General features: G+C 40.7%; 1 protein-coding gene across 7 annotated transcripts; it reads left to right on the top strand.

The window, feature by feature from the left end:
• The first annotated feature begins 18 nt into the window (after positions 1-18).
• On the top strand, positions 19-18,343 carry PTPDC1 (protein tyrosine phosphatase domain containing 1). 7 transcript variants are annotated; one of them, XM_052678724.1, is made up of 10 exons: positions 19-85; positions 9,129-9,221; positions 11,889-12,060; positions 12,676-12,756; positions 12,901-13,019; positions 13,771-13,908; positions 14,509-15,716; positions 16,439-16,624; positions 17,006-17,116; positions 17,785-18,343. In XM_052678724.1, the coding sequence occupies exons 2-10, from the start codon at positions 9,137-9,139 to the stop codon at positions 17,899-17,901; spliced, it is 2,217 nt and encodes a 738-aa protein (XP_052534684.1). In that variant the 5' UTR covers positions 19-85; positions 9,129-9,136; the 3' UTR covers positions 17,902-18,343. The 7 variants fall into 7 exon arrangements, with proteins under 7 accessions (XP_052534684.1, XP_052534685.1, XP_052534681.1 ...); XM_052678725.1 differs by lacking the exon at positions 19-85 and adding an exon at positions 11,250-11,361 and having other exon boundaries at positions 9,136-9,221; XM_052678721.1 differs by lacking the exons at positions 19-85; positions 9,129-9,221 and adding an exon at positions 10,853-11,177.
• Positions 18,344-19,670: the final 1,327 nt, after the last annotated feature.

Here is a 19,670-nt window from a genome sequence, read left to right as displayed (position 1 = left end):
CCCCCGCCAGCAGCGCATGCGCCCGGCCCGGCCCCGCCTTCCCCACGCCGAGCGGCGGCGGAGCGGCGGCGGAGCGTCGGTGCAGGTGGGTGCGGCGCCCCCAGCCCTGCGCGCGGCCGTCCCGGCGCCGTGCCCAGCGCGGCCGATCAGTGGCGGCGGGTGACGCCACGCCCCGGCCGGAGGCGGCCGCGCCCGAGGCGTCCCGGGCCGCCGGGGCAGCGCGGGGCGGGGTATCCGTTGGGTAATGGAGCCCGAAAGGACGCGCGCAGCGCTGATGCTGGCGTTTGCAATGACGTGTTGCTTGAAACATCCGTCCCTCTGTGCTTGTCGTGGGCGGTTGGTGTAATAAAACATACACAGAGCCACATGTGCGAGGAAACAAAGGCAAAGCGAGCGGCGGAGGCGGTCCTCGAGGCCGTGCTGTAAGAACAGCGCTCCAGAGCTATAATTAGCGGTGTAATCCTCTTACTAGGTTTGAGACAGCGGCAGCGCGGGCCGACCCTAACGGCGGGCCGACCCTAACGGCGTGCCTTCAGGTCTCCGTCAGAAACACGGGAACGGCTCCGAGCGCGGTTTGCCGGGGAGCCGCGAGCGGACGGGACAGCCGCCGAATGGCGCGGGGAGACGCGGCGCGGGATTGCGGTGCTGCTGCCCCGCCTCGCACAGCGCCGGGGTGCTGCGCAACGCCGCGTTCGCACCGCAGAGAACGGGAACGGCGGTGCCCGAATGCTGGCTGTGCTTGTTTGTCAGAAGAACTTGTAAACGACTTTGCTCCTGGTTTTGGATAGCTGTTTGTTGTAAATAACATAAAATCGTACCTGCTCCTTCAGTTTCTCTCCAGTGGAGCACTTCCTGGCCTGAATTTCATCCCGAGAGCCAGCAAAGCCCTCATGAGCGGCTGTGTCCCTCCTGACACTCCCTGATGCTCCCTGGCCAGTTTGCTGACTTGCTCTGCTTCTTCACTCCAGCAGTCCTCACATGGCAAAGCTCGAGCATTTTGTTCCTTGCGTGTGTTTTTAAAAGGACTGCCTACCTCCCATCTCCTTCATTTCCTCACCAGTCCCTCTTTGCCACCTTATGTGCTGTTCTTGAACAGCTGAGCTTTGTTGTGTGTTTCCTCCATACCTGTTCTGCTGCAGGGCCTATGTTTGCTAGATGTCATGCATACATTAAGCAGTGCTTTTGGAAAGGTCAGCACAAATTAGCAAAGCCTGTGGTGGCTCTTCAGAAGTTGTATGAGGGAAGGAATTAATTGCCTAACTTTGCTGTTTTCCAGCAACCCAACATTTGGTGTTTCAGAAATAGAGCTGCTAACCCAAAGCAGGCAATGACTGGATGAGGGCTTTGCCTCTGTGCTCCATGGTCAGAAAATGAGCTGTCTCACAAAGCAGAGCTGCAGTGGGTTGCTGTAGCCCAGTGGCAGCTCTCCTCTCCCTTTTCAACCTGTATTTCCTTGAAGTTGCACTTCTAATTTCAAAGCCTGTGGCTGAACAAGTGCCTGTAGCCTGTTTCCATAGCTGGTGGTCACCTGTTGCATTGTGAGCGCACTGAATGATCTATAAGTAACACGTGATGCAATTTGTCAGTTTTAGAATGCTCTTGAACTGAAATCTTCAGTTCTGCCTTTTCCTAACATTTCACTGCATTTCTGTTGTATTCCATCTTGTCAGTTTTATCCAAAAGTGGAACAAAAGAGGAAAGGAATGAATGTAGGAAGTACAGATGACAAATGAGGCCGGGGCTCCTCAGTGGGCTGTTGCTCTGGGATCTCATGAAGCATCTACACGTGTATGTGTCTCACAAGAGTAACAGTGCTGGTGTAATTGAGGTGCTTTTATGATCAATTTACAGTGTGATGGCAAAGCCTGTAAGAAGTCTTTAAAAAAATTTCATACTGTTTCTGAAAAACACAAGAATGAAAGCATTCCCTGCAGTGTTTTCACGCAAGCTGAAAATGAAGCTACATTGATTTTCATTACCCAAACTATAAGAAGAGCAAAAAGCAAAAGATGAAGCTGGAGAAGTTTCAAGCCAGCTAGAAATCTAAATATGCGGCTTGTGCTAAATTCAAATCCACCTTAAAGAAAGATAAGCTTTAGTAAACTAGAAGGTTTTAGAACAGTTTGGTGCTCTTGTGTAGCAACGAGAACACCGCAGTCTAAATGATGGTCAGACATTTCAGTTGCATTCGGTTCACTGTGAGTCACTTCACTGCCTGCCTAATCTGATGCAGTTCTACCTAAGGACATGGGACAGGTGCCTCTGCTTATCACACTGCAGAGCTGCTGCTGGGAGGCAGCCCATGTGATGCTGGGGGAATGAGCTGCCGCAGCCTGGTGACCCTGCTCTGCTTACCTGAAAAGCCTGTTAATGTCTTTTAGTGGTTTTCACAGTTCAAAAGAATTTTCCAGAGGACATGGGATTCTTATTTTGTTTAAATAGGAAAATGCCAAACATGGAGAGAAAGATTGTTAGTTTAGTCACCACCTTCCCACCTACTCTGAGCACTCTTCCTTTGAAAATAGCAGATTATTTCAGCCTAATGGCTGACTCCCCCAAAAAGTCATCCCTAGCACAAAGCCTCATCTTAACAACAATGCAATGACAGGGCCTGTTGGAACAAACATGTTTGGCACCCATTCCTGGAACTAGCTCAGCTTTTCAGACCTCTGGGAAAAAATCAGTTGTTCAGCTGAATGAGCTGCCATTCCTTCTGAAGAGTGCAAGTGCAGGAATGAGAGGCAGCAACTCACTAATACCTACGGATGCAGCAGAGCAGCAGGCTGCTGCACCAAGCGTTGAAACCATCCAAAACCAAACCTTCCTCCAGAGTCAAATAAGTGAATTGCTGTTGTATAATCAGTGTAAACTTTCCAAAAAAGGCTATGCTTCTATTAAGAATTCCATTTAGTTAATGTTTCTTAATTGTCTGAAGCGTATTTCTGTTCTTTCATCTGCTAACAAATCTGCTCACTTCCTCCTACCAAATGCTTTACCAGATTTTAGAGCAGGTTCCCACCAAAGGCATTTAATTTGTAGGAGCTCAGCGCTGCGTTCTGCCTCTGAGGCAGTGATGTGCTTTGGTTACTGCCCAGGGTCCACCTCAGACTCTTTAAGTCCCATTTTCAATTAAGACTTTTTTGCACAGATGGCCTGATATGTGTGTATATGTATGATGTCAGCTATTTACTAAAATGATCAGCTGCAGTTGAGTTCATGCCCATGATTTCTTTTGTGTCCCTGCAATATCAGTACAAAAAAGCGTGATGTTAAGGACTACCTGGTCCTTTTTTCAAGTAGTTGCCTTGTTCTTCTTTATTACCATACAACAGTAACGGTGACAACTTGCTACATCATTATTTCTGAAAATTACTGTAACCATTTGATCCTCTTCTGTGTGCTCCATCTCCCTCCTGACAGCAAGGCAGGTGTTTATCTGAGACAACACGTTTGGAATTAACACATATGTTGGCATCAGCCTCCAGTTGTCTCCTGTAACTTGTTTAAATAAAAAACACATCCCCATCTACAGAAGCTTGCAAGCATACTTTTTTTTGCCCTCTAAGTAACTGGGAGGTATTAATGATGAGCAGTGAGTAAGCATTTAATTAATGCTAGTTTGTTTGTGCTTTGTTTTTTGGTTTTTTGTGTGTGTGTTTTTTTTTTTTTTAATTTGTTTTAATAAGACACGTGGCGAAGCTGTGAAAATAGATGAAATCTGTTTTCTTGTCAGATAATACTGTAGTTGATTTGGTGAAATAGAACATCAAATCTCATTTTATTTAGCTTGTTTTATTACTTTAGTCTGGCTTGTATTAATTAAATCAAGTCTTTGGTTTTTTTAGCAGATCACATCCTTTGCATTCAGAATAACTTCTTTTTGTTATGCTTGTGGGATGTTAATGCAGAGAATTTGCACTCAGTATATATGCTTTAATGACAGTCTTTGCTATACTGGATGAAAAATGAAAAAAATTGTTCAGGGTGTAACCACAGATAGGAACAGTAAGGGATGAATCTGATTTTCTTTTCGTGGTGCTTTAAGGTTATGTATCAGTTGAACTGCAGAGATGCGGGTGCGTTCCCACAGTGACCTTTGTAGCTGTGCTCACCTGGCTGGTGCGTGCAGACCCACGCTTCTGGGGGCATATAGCATGTGGAGGTGAACGGAATGGACAGAGCAGGGTGGTGTGAAGGGCTCTGTTCTTTGAAGAGCTTGGCGTGGCCTCTTTGCCTCAATCCCTCTGAAATCTAGGCAGACGCAGAAAGCAGTTCATGAGATGATTATCTGCATAGCCCGCAAGGCATTCCTCATACAGTCTTAAGTTAAGAAAAGATAGTTATTGGCTCCTCCCAGATTACCACCGTGAATCCAATTAACCACAGGAAACACTGCAGCAACATAATTCAGCATCTCTTCTGTAAACGGGGTGTCCCTACAGCGCATTTCTGGGGATGGTACTGCAGCCATGAAGGGATCAGCATTCACTCACTCTTTTTGCAGGGTCACAGGTAAGATGTTAGACTGAAATTCCTGCACTTCTGTTTGAAGACTCACTTAAATTTACTACGTTTTTGACTATTTGAGGTGTAACCCCTTTACCTTGTAGAGTTCCGTTTTAGATCTTTTCCACTTTCAAATTCCCTCAGTAGCACTGAGCAGCACTGAAGGTATTCCATTCTTTTGTATGTAGTCTTACATACAAAAATCTGTCACAGTACAGGATCAGGAATATCAGACTCACTCGTGTTGTTTGTAGAGCAGTTCCTTTATTCATTTTCACCCCTCTTTTGTACTTCTCAATAGTAATTACTGGTTGCCAGCCTGTGCAAGGCAGGTTAAGACAACTTCTGTTAACTGTTGCGTTAGCACTGAAAGCTGACGTGACTCAATGAGACGAATCCAGTCAGTTGATAGACCTGCCCATTTTCGGTTGCTATTCATGTAAAAAAAGCTATTAATAGCAAATAGTGAATCACCAGACCAGCACCTACATAACTTTCTAATGAATTAAATTCTTTTGTCTCTTTTGTATGTGAAAGCAGTTACAGTCCTCTAAATACAATGCGTAATGATTAAATGACATTCACCATGAACTAAAACAAATGCTGAAATTTTTTTCCTAAGGGTTAAAATACCACTTACTTATGGAAGTAACAAATCAGTTCTGGCTGTGTGAAATCAGAGCAGTCCTACAACAGCTGCAGTACTGTTCTGCTGTGCAAATTATAAACCTCTGAACTGAAGATGTGTTCAAATTAATACCTCGTCTTCCCTTTGTCCTGTAGTGTGTTTATTTGCCTTTTCCAATTGCTGATGTAGCTCCTAGCTAGTGCTTTTAATTTTGTTTCACCATTCATAACAATCAAAGCTCTTAACCTTGTCATTAATTACAAACAGTCCTCACGTGGTCATATTTTTGCTTCGTCTTGTTAACTGAGTGGTCTTTAATTTCTAAACATCTTAATTAGTGCAGTTTTCAGAACTTTGCGTTCAGGCAATGAAACTTCATGCCACATAATCTGATATTTAGACAGATATCCTCTTGACTTCTGTGGGACTGCTCCCAGGAGCAAAGCCATTCAAGAACATAAGTACTTACAGAACCAGGCCATGGAGTAAATGTTACCTGAGGGCTTAGGTGCTAACCTAGTGTGGCCCCTACCTGCAGTTGCATTGACTGTGTGTTCCTTTAGCAGGTTGCCCATTTGCTTGTTCCGTGTCTGTAAATGCTATAGGGGGGAGAACAAATCACTTTAAAAGCAAGAAAATGCTACAAGTGATCTCCACATTTGATGTGACAGGCATAAGCATCAGCCTTTGCCTCTCTTGTATGTAAGAATGTATTTACAATGGAAAGATTACCCAAGATTTTTCATGATAATACATGAAACCAATCTTTTCAGTGTGTGGTCTGCTGTCATATTCTAGGTTACCAGATCCATACAAATCTGGGGAAATGGGTCCTCACTGTTAGTAAACAGCTCCACAGAAATGGGGGGAGGATTACTGTGTGCTGGCAGCTGCACTGCCACCACTGGAATCATTCCGGTTTGGAACGCAAACTCTCCTGTTTGAAAGCATGTTCTGAAGACAGTAACTGCATCTGTTAAACAACCATATTAATTGCTAAGGTATAGTGGGAATCTTAGCACTTTGGGGCTTGTTTTCTGGCTGCTAAAACATTAGACATTATTTCCTTCTCTCAGTCCATTCTGAAGCAAAAATTCAGCCCAGCAAATGGAAAACACTGATTTCCAGATCCTGCAATCATAGGAAATACTCATCCTGTATGCAAGGTAGAATGACACCTCAGCCAGTTTTGGGCTGTGGTGTAAGTGCTGTGAACTTTCCTCCTTTCTGGGCAGCTGCCCGCCAGCCAGTTGCAGGCACCCATCTTTCAGTTGTCCGACTTGCTGCATGGCTTTTTGCAGCTTAACCTTCACTAAGGGTTCTTTTATTCTAGAGGCTGCATCACCCCTTAGAAACTTAGTGGGAGCACAGACTGATCTCACCTAAGGAAGCACAGTGTGCCTGTGCAATTTCCTCTGACAGAAATCCACCTCTGATTATATGACACAGCAAGTTGGATGTGACAGCTGTCATCTGTTACCAAATGCAATAAGTGAATTGGCAACAAAATCTGAGACATCCTTTCTGCTAGGATCTGGTTTGCACTGAAGTGGGGAAAAGCCCTCCAAGGTACACAGAGAAACACCAAAGCAAGTACAGAATGCATGCCTCAAAGGGGACTGCTGGAATATCCCCTTAGTGCTTGGTGTCTGGCTCCAACAGACCCATTTCCCTGGGCACTGTGGTTCTGACTTCTGACATTTGTTTCAGTCAGCCAGCACTGCAGATGTTATTTTTACTCCCATTTCTTTACCTGTCTTGTTTGTGCAAGCTTAACGACATTGCTTCCCACGGTAAAGAGATGGAACATCAATCACCTAAGACACTGTTCCATTTCTTAAGTTGTGATACCAGGATTAAAAGAGCAGCCTCTTTGCTGTCATGGCAATAGAAAAGCATGGCACAGAGCAGATCTGATTAAGGTGGTATCATGACTGCCACGATGCACGTGACTCAGCTCCCTCGGAGAGCTCATAAAGAACATGACCTGGAATAACATCTGAGGCTTGATTTTCTCTAGCGTCCATCAGGTGCTAACAGATGAACAAAATGCTGAAGAGGACCTTTTAAAACTAAGAATATGCAGTACATTGGAAAAGCAGTTGTTGTTCCTTTGACCCAAACGCTATTCCAGCTCTCAACACTCTTTTTATCAGTGCAGGAATGTAATGCACCTCTGCAGTAACAGCAACACCAAATTAGTCCTTACTATCTCAAAACACAGCCTTTACCCCTTGGTCTCGAGTGGTGTGACTGCTGGTGCTCCCACTGCCTGTGTGATGAGAGCTGACATATTGAAATGCTGCCTGGAGAAGCTATCAAGATTTTTTGAGAGAAGTTTCTGAGAAATAGAAACACTTTTTTTTTCTTTTTTTTTTTTTTTGGCAGTTCAATTGTATTAACCCTAAATGGAACTTCTGGGGATAAAATAGTGATTTCTTGAGCTGCAGTTTCCTCTGACTGAAAATCATCCCTAACTGATTTCAAAAGCCACTGGAAAAAAAAACACAGGGATACTAGAGCTTCTCAGAATGCAAGTACAAGCATGTATTCCTCCCTGTTTATTATGGGATGGACTTGTAAAGTGCAGTCAGATGGTCAAGCAGCTGAGTAGAGAATGTGCATCTCTATTCTACATTAAGACTCATCTTAATGAACATTCTTCAGAATATACATATTTACATAAGGAATGTCTTGCTTAGCATCAATGAACTTTCAAAAGACCCCTTGGCTTTCACAGACAAATGCAATTCTCATCTCTTTGAGGCCACTGATGCAGCAGATATTGATGGGTTACTTTGTGTATGTGTATGCTGTTCCCACCATAAGCTGGGACCATAAGTAAGGGACAGAGCTGTACTCAGTGACACTGATGTGGAATAAAGTCCATAAACACATATAGAAGAATAGTTTCAATATAAGTATGTGTTAGATAATATAATATCTATACATTAAATTTCATGTGAATTGATTCAATTATTTACTTAAAGCAATTACTCAGAATTATGGTTAATATATTATATAGTTAATATTCATGCAGAATGAATGACAAGCAGTTAATATCTCAACACAGCACTGGACTGTTTACCACGTAATAATCCTCATTATTATGATTGCAGTAAACCTGTCTCTTAGAACACTGTGGCACTGAATCTTAGTATTATTTTCGCAGAATTTGGGACTGAAGGTTTATTTAGAAGAGTTTCAATAGTTATAGCATGGACATGCTTTTTTTAGTACTATATTTGCAACTATTTTACTATTGAGATAAGAGAAGTAAGGATGTGCACTCAGGAGCCATGAAGTTGTTTTACTTAAACATCACAGTGACTGATTAATAAGTTCACACTGACAGCTTTCCTTGTATTATATGTTTTTCAGATACAATCTCTTCAGCTTGCTTTGTATTATAGGAAAACATGCTTTCTGCTTAGACAGTCTTGTGTTCTGTTTTCTTATTAAAGGAGAATCTTCATATATGTGATTTCAAACTTGCCAGCTTACTAAAACAGAATGGAGGAAAGAGAACAGAGAAGGCACGTACCTTACACAGTCTGCTTGGACTAAAATGATGAATGGTATGATCTGGAAATAGTGCTATCATCACTGGTTTTGCTGGAACGGCCCCTTGGAAGCTTCCAGTGCAGGATTTATAGTTGTATGTTTGCTTTTAAGAATTTGAGAAAATTGATTTGGCTGTAAAGGTTTCTAGGTGAGTGGCTCCTGTGCATATAGAACACAACTGTAAGGTACAACATCAGCCAGACGCTGGAGCTGGAAATACACAGGTGACTTCTTATTGCTAGGACAGATAGCAGAACTGGTGAATTTTAAGACTGCACACCAAAAAGGAAGTAATGCTCTGTGCCTGAATGCCCAGATCTTAACCTTTGGATGACTTTGTAACCAGGTGCCAGGTACTGAGCTTTAATTCAGCTTTATTTTGCATTTTTGAGCTTGCAAATTGACAGCAAACCTATTACTGTTTCCACAGGTACTGCAATGGCTGCAGGAGTTTTACTGCAAAATGAACAACCATACTCTTCGTTGCTAGAGAGCAGTGTGTATCTTGCAAATATGAGTTCAGGTAATGATTTTATCATCCACTGATTTTGTCAATTACTTATGCTATTGATATAAACAGCTTAAATAAGTTCTGAAAAGAAGCAATTTTCCATAGGGGAAAAATGGACATTATTTCCAAATTTTAAGCATAAAATGTCTATAGCAAAAGCAAACTGTGTGACTTCTTATTGCCACGATGTGTTAAGATGTAGAACTTTTCAGTAACTTTCAGTTTGCCAAGTCTCTTGCTTAGAGAAATTGTTCCATGTTCAGAAGCTGCCCAGCTGAGGGCACAAAAAACCTTCAACAAAAAAACCCTCTCCAATATTGAAAGTTTCTGGGTGAGTACTTGCAAATCATGCTAGACTCAGTGGAAAAATAATGGTATGCAGCATTTTCACTTGCTCATCTCTGGCTCCATTATCACTTGATATATACAGGAGAAAAAATTCTGGGAAGAAAAAGAGTTAAGAATGAAATGTGAGAAAGAATGTAATTAACTCAGAAGCATTTTTTGTTTGTTTGTTGGCTGGACATAGGCAGCACTTGAAGAACCTTCTTCATCTCCTTCCCTTCTCTTCAACCTGACACCCAGAATAAAAGCATATTTAAGTATCTCCCAATGTTCTTATATCGGTTTCATTAGGACAGTCAGATCTTTGAGCCTTAACATTCTCCTTTTCACATACAACATCACCACAGATGTGTCCAGATGCCTGGTTTCTACAGAAATCCTTACTGTGTCTTAAGAGTGGGGCTGCAGTATTCAATATTCAGTCACTCAGTCCCTGTTCAGTACCTGGAAGAAACAGCAGATTTTTGCCTCATGATTTTGTATAAAAAAAGAGCTTTCTCATCCACAATTCCTCTTTAAGGGTTACTGTTTCCATAACACAAAAGGAAAAATCAGACTGAATGAAGTATACAACCTAGGGAAAACACAGTGGGATTCTGTTAATTGACCAAAGCTATGGTGAGTTTTCCTCATCTCTCTGCTCTCTCCCCTTTAACACTCAGACAATTGGATGACTTTAAAAAAAAAAACACATCCACATTTCTGTAATCCGTTCTCCACGTAAGTTGCTTGAGAATGTTGTGCTTTTGAGAGCGCAGTAATCTTCCTGGCCAGCTCATTCTCTTTCTTAGCACGCTGGCAGCAAAGTGGGAGGCAATTTGCCACCTAATATCTACCTTCAAAAGCCTAAAGCACTCAACTGATGCATCTTCTCCTCCCCATAATCTGCTTTATCTCACTCTGTAGGGCTAACAGCTCTGGTTAATAAAAGAGCTGTGCCCTGAAAAAAAATAAGCCTTTTGTTTTGAGTAACAAATTGTGTTTGTTAGAAGATATGAATGGTCCAGAGTGAACAGTCTACAATTCATCGTGTAATGAGCCATTTCAGTAGCAGCACACTAATCCCAATTATTACAGAGCTAATGATGCATTTTGCAGCAGCTCAGCAGAGGGAGAGAGGTGGTTGTGGAATGTAAAACCAGGAGTTGGGGGCGTATAATGTACTTACAGATTCCTCAGGAAGCAGAGCCTCCAAATACATTTTGATTGTTCTCTTGAATATATTATTTTGTGCCTAACTGAGTTCTGAATGTATGTTATTTACAACTAACTAAAATACTCACATTGTTTATGGAAAAATGTTTTGGTTGTTCCCAGTCCATTTTCAAAATTATCTACTTGAAATGCAACTATTTTCATCAGCAGCGGAACACTTTGTCCCAAACAATTCATATAGAATGTCACTGCCACGGGGCTGGCTGGCAGCAGAGCCCTCATTGTTTGTCACTATGGAGACAGCTCAGCCCATGCTGACTAGCTGCTCCAGCAGAAGGAGGGATGCGCATCTCGCTGCAACTTCAGTGCTGAGCAACTTGGCTTTCAGACCCGTGCCTGCTCGGCAGCTGTGCTGTGCTGTCACTGGTGCTGGTCATCATGCAGGGCTCACCCCGGCGGCGCTCAGCAGTGAGTATTTTTAGCAACTTTTTCCAGGGTCGGAGGCATTCTTCCTCCGATCCGCTTCTTCGCATCATCCAGAGGCGCCGGAGCTCAGTTGTTGAGGTTCTCTCATCATCGACGCACCGGGTGATGGTGGCAATATCGTCGCTGAGCCCCGAGGAGATGGATGCAACTTTTCCTGAGAAAAAAAGTAAAGTAGCTCTCCTTAAGACTGTTGGCAGTTCTGTTGTTGTTGTTGACTCTGCTAATAAATACATACACTTCTGTTCTGTTGACCGTATTTTATATATACATGCATAAAATAGTATTTTTTTTCCTGTGTTTTATGTTTTGTTCATCGATTCCTTATCTGAGGATTAATGCATGCTTTTCACTGTAACATAAAATAGAAGCACACCTTCATGCACCTGCCACACCACACGGATGTGGCTCTTTCTGATTTCAGGTGTCTGTCAGTTGTTGCCCTGCACAGGGTGTTGCACGCCGATAGCTTCATCAGGAAAAGAACACATCTGCTGTGACAAACACCAGCTTTAGTAATGCGAGGGTTTTGTTTTTTTCTCAGAATCCTTAGAGTCTGCCTTGAAAAATGAGTTGTAAACATATACTGTACATTTATGCTCTTTATAACTTTATCATTTGAGGTTGAACAAATACTTGTATGGTGGAGATGAATTCACGAGGCTCTTATTGAAGGGGTTTTTGCCTCTGTTATAGGAAGTTCAAGGCGGCCGACGGCAAAATACACAAAAGTGGGGGAGCGCCTTCGCCACGTCATCCCTGGGCACATGCAGTGCTCGATGGCATGCGGTGGCCGTGCGTGCAAGTATGAGAATCCGGCTCGATGGAGTGACCAGGAGCAAGCTATTAAAGGGCTCTACTCTTCTTGGTAGTATGCAGCATTTACTGTCACTAAATGTAACTGCAGCCTTTATATGTATTAAAAGAGAAGTCAAAGTAAACTGACATGAATTCTAATAAAAATATCCTGCACTACAGACAGTTTTCACTGAGATTTAAAATGCAAAGGAGTTAGAATGTGTTCATAACGGAATTTCAAGTGAGGTAAAAACATTTATTGGAGATGAAATATGTTTGAAGAAAGCATATTCATATTCGGCATTACTGATGTGAAGCACACCTTCACATTCTTACTGATCTAACAGTGAATGCTGCACAGAAGCATAACAGCTTTAAAGGGCCAAACAGGGAGCAGCTCACATTTCTATTCAAAGGAATGTTTTACTATGTTAATTGGACTGGCATTCGAACAATTCCAGTAAAGGCTTTTTGATGTGTGATATCTGTCTCCACTTAACAGGATTCATCACTAACACTGTGTGATGAGAGTTTTTTGAAAAAGAATTTCTAGTACATCAGCAGCACGTCTGTCATAATGAAAATAACACAGCAGCCTTAGCTTGGCAAATTAATTCCCAGGAATTAACATAATTACTCTCCTTATTAATGTAAAAATAGTAAATATTATTTTTTAATTCCTCAGGATAACAGATAACATACTGGCTATGGCTCGACCCTCAACAGAATTAATTGAAAAGTACAACATCATTGAACAGTTTGAAAGGTAAGAAAATTTACCCATTGTTTATTGTACATATTACTAATAGAATTCCCAGTCTGTTTTCTCTTTCAGCCTATATTTGGATTTTGGTAAAGGTCCATATTCTCCACTAGGAATAAACACGTATTTCATCTCTTCCTTCCTTAGATGTGGCATAAAAACCATAATTAACCTGCAGCGTCCTGGGGAGCACGCGAGCTGTGGGAATCCGCTGGAGCAAGAAAGTGGCTTCACCTACCTTCCTGAGGCGTTCATGGAGGCTGGCAGTATGTGCACTCCTGCTGCTGGGCCTCATTCATTATTCATTTCAGCTCCAGATATTTTTACTTGAATTTGCATGTCTTAAATAGCTATGTAAGAAATGTTGCACGAGTTAGGGTGTAAGAATCAAAGCCAGGCTGGATGTGGCTCTGGGCAGCCTGGTCTGGTGGTTGGCATGGCAGAGGGGTAGAAACTAGATGATCATTGAGGTCCTTTTCAACCCAGGCCATTTTATGATAAAGCTGGGCAAATATAATCCATGGTGAATAACACATTATCCACTTAGAAGAAAGAAGGGACAACAGCTGGTTAACTTTCTTCTCAGTTCCCAAATATCTAGCCATTTGTAATGACAGGATTTTTTGTGTTTTCATGTGATGACATGCGTAAATGCGCCTCTGTATAAGAAAAAGCTTTTGACTGAAGCAGTGCTTTAATTTCTAAAAGGGAAAAATGATGCTTTACTTCTAGATAGCTCAGTAATTTTTGTATGAATCATTCAGTTTTGTTAAATTTTTTGCATTGCAGCTGGAGTTTGACAGTCCAGTGCTAGCTTCATGCATTTATCAAATTGCAATAGCAAGAGTACTCTGAAATAGGAAAATAATCTCTTGTAAACAGTATGTAGTCAGATTCCCCCAAGAATCTTTATACAATTTTTTTACTATAATTTACTATTAGTCATCTCTCCTCTGCATATAGTACCGAAAACTTCACTTTCAGTAAAGCAAATAACTCATTCTCTTTTTGTTTTAGTTTACTTTTATAATTTTGGATGGAAGGATTATGGAGTGGCATCTCTTACTACTATACTTGACATGGTAAAAGTCATGGCTTTTGCGCTGCAGGAAGGCAGAGTGGCTGTTCACTGTCATGCGGGACTTGGACGGACAGGTATGTTGTTCTGCTGCACGACACCAGAACTGCCATTCTGAAGATGCAAAGCACCCTCTGTTCATAAATTATTAATAATTTAAATTCACTGCAAGATCTCTAAAGTCTTTACAGCTCTTTATAGATCTTGTAAAGATCTTTACAAGATCTATAAAGTAATTAAAATATTAAACAAATCTGTGAAAACAATCTGTCAGTAGCTGGAAGAGATCAGTTTTAGTATGTAAAAACAGCAACCTGCAAGGTTAGATTTTTTTTTTTTTTTTTTAATTTCAGTGCAGTAATTCCCTGCTGCATTCAATGGGACAGTTTCCTTTTGGTGGGAAAAAAAGTCACCCAAAATTTCATTTACTCCTCGCTTTTTCAAGACCTATTTGCGTAAGTTTTTCCCATAGAAGCCTCTACTGCTCTCACTGAAAGCATAGTGAGAATGGATTTACTGTCTTGTGGTCCAACAAAAGCAACTAACCCCACAGCATCATATAATAGTGGGCACAATGCTTGTATCTTCACCTATATTCATTTTCATCCCATAGTTCTTCTGAATAATTGTTTTTGTTTGAAAATTCTTGAACCAATGCTTGTGTTTCTGTGTTCCAGGTGTTCTAGTAGCATGCTACTTAGTTTTTGCAACAAGAATGACTGCTGATCAAGCCATTCTTTTTGTCAGAGCAAAAAGGCCTAATTCTATTCAGACTAGAGGGCAGTTACTGTGCATCAGAGAATTCACTCAGTTTTTGATTCCTCTCAGAAACGTATTTGCTTGCTGTGAGCCCAAGGCACACAGGGTGACGCTGTCCCAGTACCTGACCCGCCAGAGACACCTGCTCCATGGTTACGAGAGCAGGCACCTCAAACACGTGCCAAAACTCATTCACCTAGTGTGCAAGCTGCTGCTAGACTTGGCTGAAAACAGACAAGTGGTAGAGGCAGAGCTCTTAAACATAGCAGATCTCTCAGCTGAAATTGAAAAGACTGTCTCCCAGCTGGTGTCGACACAGCTGGATGGAGACCTTGCCAGGCAGGACAGTGACACGTCGGACTCCTCGCACACCCACTCGGCCACTTGTGACACACAGGATTCTCTTTTCTCCCTTGCACATGAATGTGATCCTCTTTGGAAAAGGAGGAACGTCGAATGCCTTCAGCCTCTGTCTCACGTGAGGAGACGTCTAAGCTACAGTGACTCAGACCTAAGGAGAACTGAGTTCCTCTTAGAGCAAGGAGAAACGGCATGGACGGTACCTGCTCAGATATTACTGTGCAACAAACTTAAGCAGAACAGTGGTGAGGACAGTTCTGCCACAGACGAGCAAAAGCCTCAGCTGGATTTGAACAAAGAAGCATTAGTGCGTAACACGTGTACAATTTGGAGTCAGACTAAGTTTAATTTGGATGGGCAAAAAGATGGATCTTCACTTTATCAGAGAAGGAACTCTACCAAAGAAGTACAACGCAGCAGAACTTTTTCTTCAGGTCTAGCATCTCTCCACTATACCAGGGAGCCTGGAACACCAAGGCATAATTTCACCAATGAGGTTGGCCATAGAAAAGAATGTGAGACTCGTATGTACAGCAGAAGAGTCTATGTCTCAGAGGATTCTGATTCTTCTTCTTCTTCTAAAGTGAACTTTTCCATTGGATGTGAAAGCCAAGGTAGCAAAGATCCGTCAGAGGCAATTCCACACATTGTTCTGCAGTCAGAATTAAGTTTGGAAGCTCGAAGAATTTTGGCAGCAAAAGCACTTGCAAATATAAATGAATTTCTGGAAGAGGATGAAGTGAAGCAGAAGGTAGAAATGTGGCAGGTAATTTTTAATTTCATTCAGTGTTATGTATTCTGAATATTCCACTGCATTTAATTCTTAAATGGCAAAAATGCCACCACTTTGAAATGGCACGCTGGGACACAGATTTATGCTCTGGTTAAGAAAATAAAAATTGTATTTGTCAGTTAGGAGTCAAATCTTTCAATAATATGTGAAATGAACCTACAAATTTCAGTACCCAACAGGAAGTTAGAACATTTTTTCAGATTGTGTTCATCCATTTCACTAACTAATGAAAATTGGTGCTGTTACCTCTGGTTTAACTTAGCTCCTATAGCATAAAAGTGCTACTGATTTTAAGTTAGAGATATGTTGTTTTTAATCTGTGCTTCCTCTGAACTAATCAGAGGATTCTGCCTATAATTCAGTAGAAACTTAACTGCTATTCTCAAAACCAAATCCTCCCAGCAGGAAGTAGGAATCCAATGCTGTGTTATATATTCTGAGAGATAACAGCGAGATTCTGAGCTGCACTATTTACATCACCTTTCTGTGTTAAAGAATCATTTGCATTACTGCTGATTAACATTGACATCATGGAAAAAATTTCCTTTTTTGTAACCATTAAGTCTTCTTTTCATATTGGAATGTAAGCAGCCTAATACTGTTGCAGTTGAAAGGAATATTAGCAAAAGTAAACAGATGATGCATTTGTAGTTTCTTTTTTCTTTTTTCTTTCCTTTCCTTTTTTTTTTTTAAAGAAAGAACTGAATTCTCGAGATGGAGCTTGGGATAAAATCTCTACTGAGAGAGATCCTTTCATCCTCTGTAGCTTGATGTGGTCCTGGATAGAGCAACTGAAAGAGCCTATTATATCCAAAGATGATATTGACATGTTGGCAAAAAATTCCATAGAATCACAAGATGCACTTAACTTACTGAAAAAGGTAGATGTTTTATATGTCAATGCATTGTTTGAGCATGTTTTGTTACTCTATTCATTTGTGACCTTTAAACATGGTAATTAAACATTCAAAAGGCACCTTCAATCTCTTTTAAAAATCAAAATGGGGATATGCCTGATCACCCAGAAATTTCCAGAGCAGTATGAGACACACGAGAGAAGATTTTCTTCCATTGTGACTGTCACAATTATATAGAAAAGCTCTTTAGGCTTGTGAAAATTCCCTCCTCACCTCCTACACCTGAAGGTTTCAATACAGGAGGGCACAGTCTGGTATTTAAACAGCAATAAACAAAAATGGAAAATTAATTGTTTTTCATGAAAAGATTTCTTCTAATGAGCTGCTGTTCCTTTTATCCACCAGGAGCAGTGTCAGACTATCCTTTGTATTTTACACTGTGTGGTGAACTTGCAAACGCTACCAGCTGATGTGGAGGAGGCCTTACTTGTTCGTGCTGTTAAAGCTTTCACTAAGGCAAGTAACTGTCCAAGGCATGGTATTTGTTTGTTTAAATCATGAACCAGCAGAGCAGTAAAAGTGACAGCAGTCCCTTCACACTTGGTGTACCCCTGCTGTCTCCATTCAGAATTTGTGGTTACCATCCTACATAAAAGATAGGGAATATTCTCAACAAAACCCCATTCTGTCACTGGAGCCATAGTCCTTTCGTCTCCTTTTTCTGTCTCTGGATCACTTCCAATTCATGGACTACTTCATATTAGGGAAAAGATGATTTTTAAGTGATGGGAATAAAAAGGCTCTGAGAGTAGCCTACCAAAGGCTTTGGTGGACTGTATTACTTGGACTCTTCCCATCAGATTAAATTGCTTTCTAAATTACATCGTAGTTCAGCAGGTGGAAGTATTTAAAAAGAAAGTTCATCATTTTGCTTCCTAATCTCTTGTAAATCTACAGACATGCCAGCTGTTAAAATAATCATAGCATTTCTTCATTGTTTTAATGTTTAGGCAAAACTGTTTACCATTAAGTACTCCATAATGAAAGCACTCCGTGTTTGTATTTTTTTTTTTTTTTTTAAATAAACCTGAAAACTGATTTATTTTTTTAAATGTTGCTCATCTCTGCATTTTGCCATGTGATGCCTATTTAACAACTGCATTTCAATTTCTGCCTTTTATTAGACAAGCTTTGATTCTGAAGATGGGCCGTACATTTACAATACCCTGAAAAAAGTATTTAAGCAAACACTGGAAGAAAAAAGAAAAAAGCTGAAGGAAGGAACAGAGAATCCCTCTTGATTTCTTCACGGTGATGCTGAAGGATTAGATGACTACCAAATTATTTTGCATTTTCCAGCTACTATAATTTGTGCTATTTTGCATGATTTACCTAATGTTAGGTGGCAGCCATTCTTAACATTTTATTTTTTTAGAGGGAGTTTCATTGTGAACTGTTCTATCTACATGGTTCTAAGGAACAGCTCCTGTTTGACTGTACTGCAGCTTTTTGATTTCCAGTACTATTTTATTTCACAAAATGTTCATTTGTTTTGAGCTGTATTTATTATTTAGAAACCTCTGTAATGGGCAAGCTATGCTTTGTAAAGTTACACAGTTGCCATAAGTCCAGTGCCATGGTACAAAAGGTTTGAATGGACTGAGTTAAAGTTTGTGTATTCAGTATGTTTACATTAATGTTACTTGATTTTTCTTTGAGGACAATAAATACTGACTGAAATAACTCTCCTTTTAGAAAATTTAAAGAAAGAGAAATAATTAACAGATCTTGAGGTCTGCTGTTAACAGCAGATGAAATAATTGCCACCAGTGCATTCCTCAAAGGTGCTCCACTAGAGAAATACATTAAATTCTTTAAGTTACAAAGGTCTCAATTTAGAAACTTCTGTCAAAAAAAAGGGCTTCTAATTTTTTCCTTAGTGGAAAATGAGTTTTTTCTTCTTAAATGCTTTGAATAAATTATTTTTTATTAAACTTTCATAGATTTTAAGTGAAAAAATATTTAATCATCAGACTTCTGGCCATATTTACGTTCAGCAAAAACTTACACAATAAGTGTCGTAAAATAACACTCAAAAATAATCAGTGAAGATCTTATGATCTCCAATGCACTTTATAGAGCTGTTTTCATCTAATAAGACAGAAAACAACTGGGATATCATCATATCTGCAGTTTTTGATTACAGCCTTAGGATTCAGGCTGGATTATCAGGATGCCAGATTAACAGTTCACCCATTTTGATATATATGTAGTTAGACAAGAATTTGTCATTTCAAAAATATTTTTATTTGGCACTGCAAATGACTATTTGGAGTTAAAAGTAGACCAGTTTCATATGTGTATAAATTACAAATACTTTAACTTTCAGATGATTATATATCAAATTCAGAGAAAGTTCTTTGGTAGAACTTCCTGAAGTTAGCACACTTGAAGGTAAAACACCAGATATGAAATCACATGCATGAAAGCAACTTTGTAGGAGTGGGACATGGTATGCAGCTTAGCTTTAGCCAGCATGCTTAGCAGTGCCATTTCGGAATACTAAGATACATTTGCAGGTGTCACAATTTCCCAGGGAATTACTTCTGCTTATGAAAGCTGAGCAGTTCCAAATAGGCGACACCAATTCCTGGCATGATACACAGTGTGGAGACCAATATGGAATTGTTTAAATGTTGGTAATTAACAAAGACTACATGTCATTAAACCTAGCTAGAATGATCTGTTGCGAGTTAATGGCAGGTGTTTGCAAGGGCAAGGGCAGATGGATATTGTAGAACTGGGTGCTTTTTTATGTACTATTTTTTGTTTGTTTGTTTGTTTCAATGACAAATGTGGTTGCAATTACCAGCAAGTGAACCACACCTGACTGAATCCATCATGGGGAAAAGAAACCAAGAATAGCCCATCTAAATGAATAATCAAGCCCACAGACTTCAGCAGCATCCTATTAAGTCGTTTCTTACCTGAGTGATGTATTTATTTTCCACATCATCTTCTCGTGTTCTTAACCTGACTCAAATTTGTGTGACAGCCTTGCAGCTGTGGG

Source organism: Tympanuchus pallidicinctus, unplaced genomic scaffold (genome assembly GCF_026119805.1).
Source record: "Tympanuchus pallidicinctus isolate F22 unplaced genomic scaffold, pur_lepc_1.0 scaffold17, whole genome shotgun sequence".
Lineage (NCBI taxonomy): Eukaryota > Metazoa > Chordata > Aves > Galliformes > Phasianidae > Tympanuchus > Tympanuchus pallidicinctus.
This window is presented reverse-complemented; position numbering and strand designations above follow the sequence as displayed.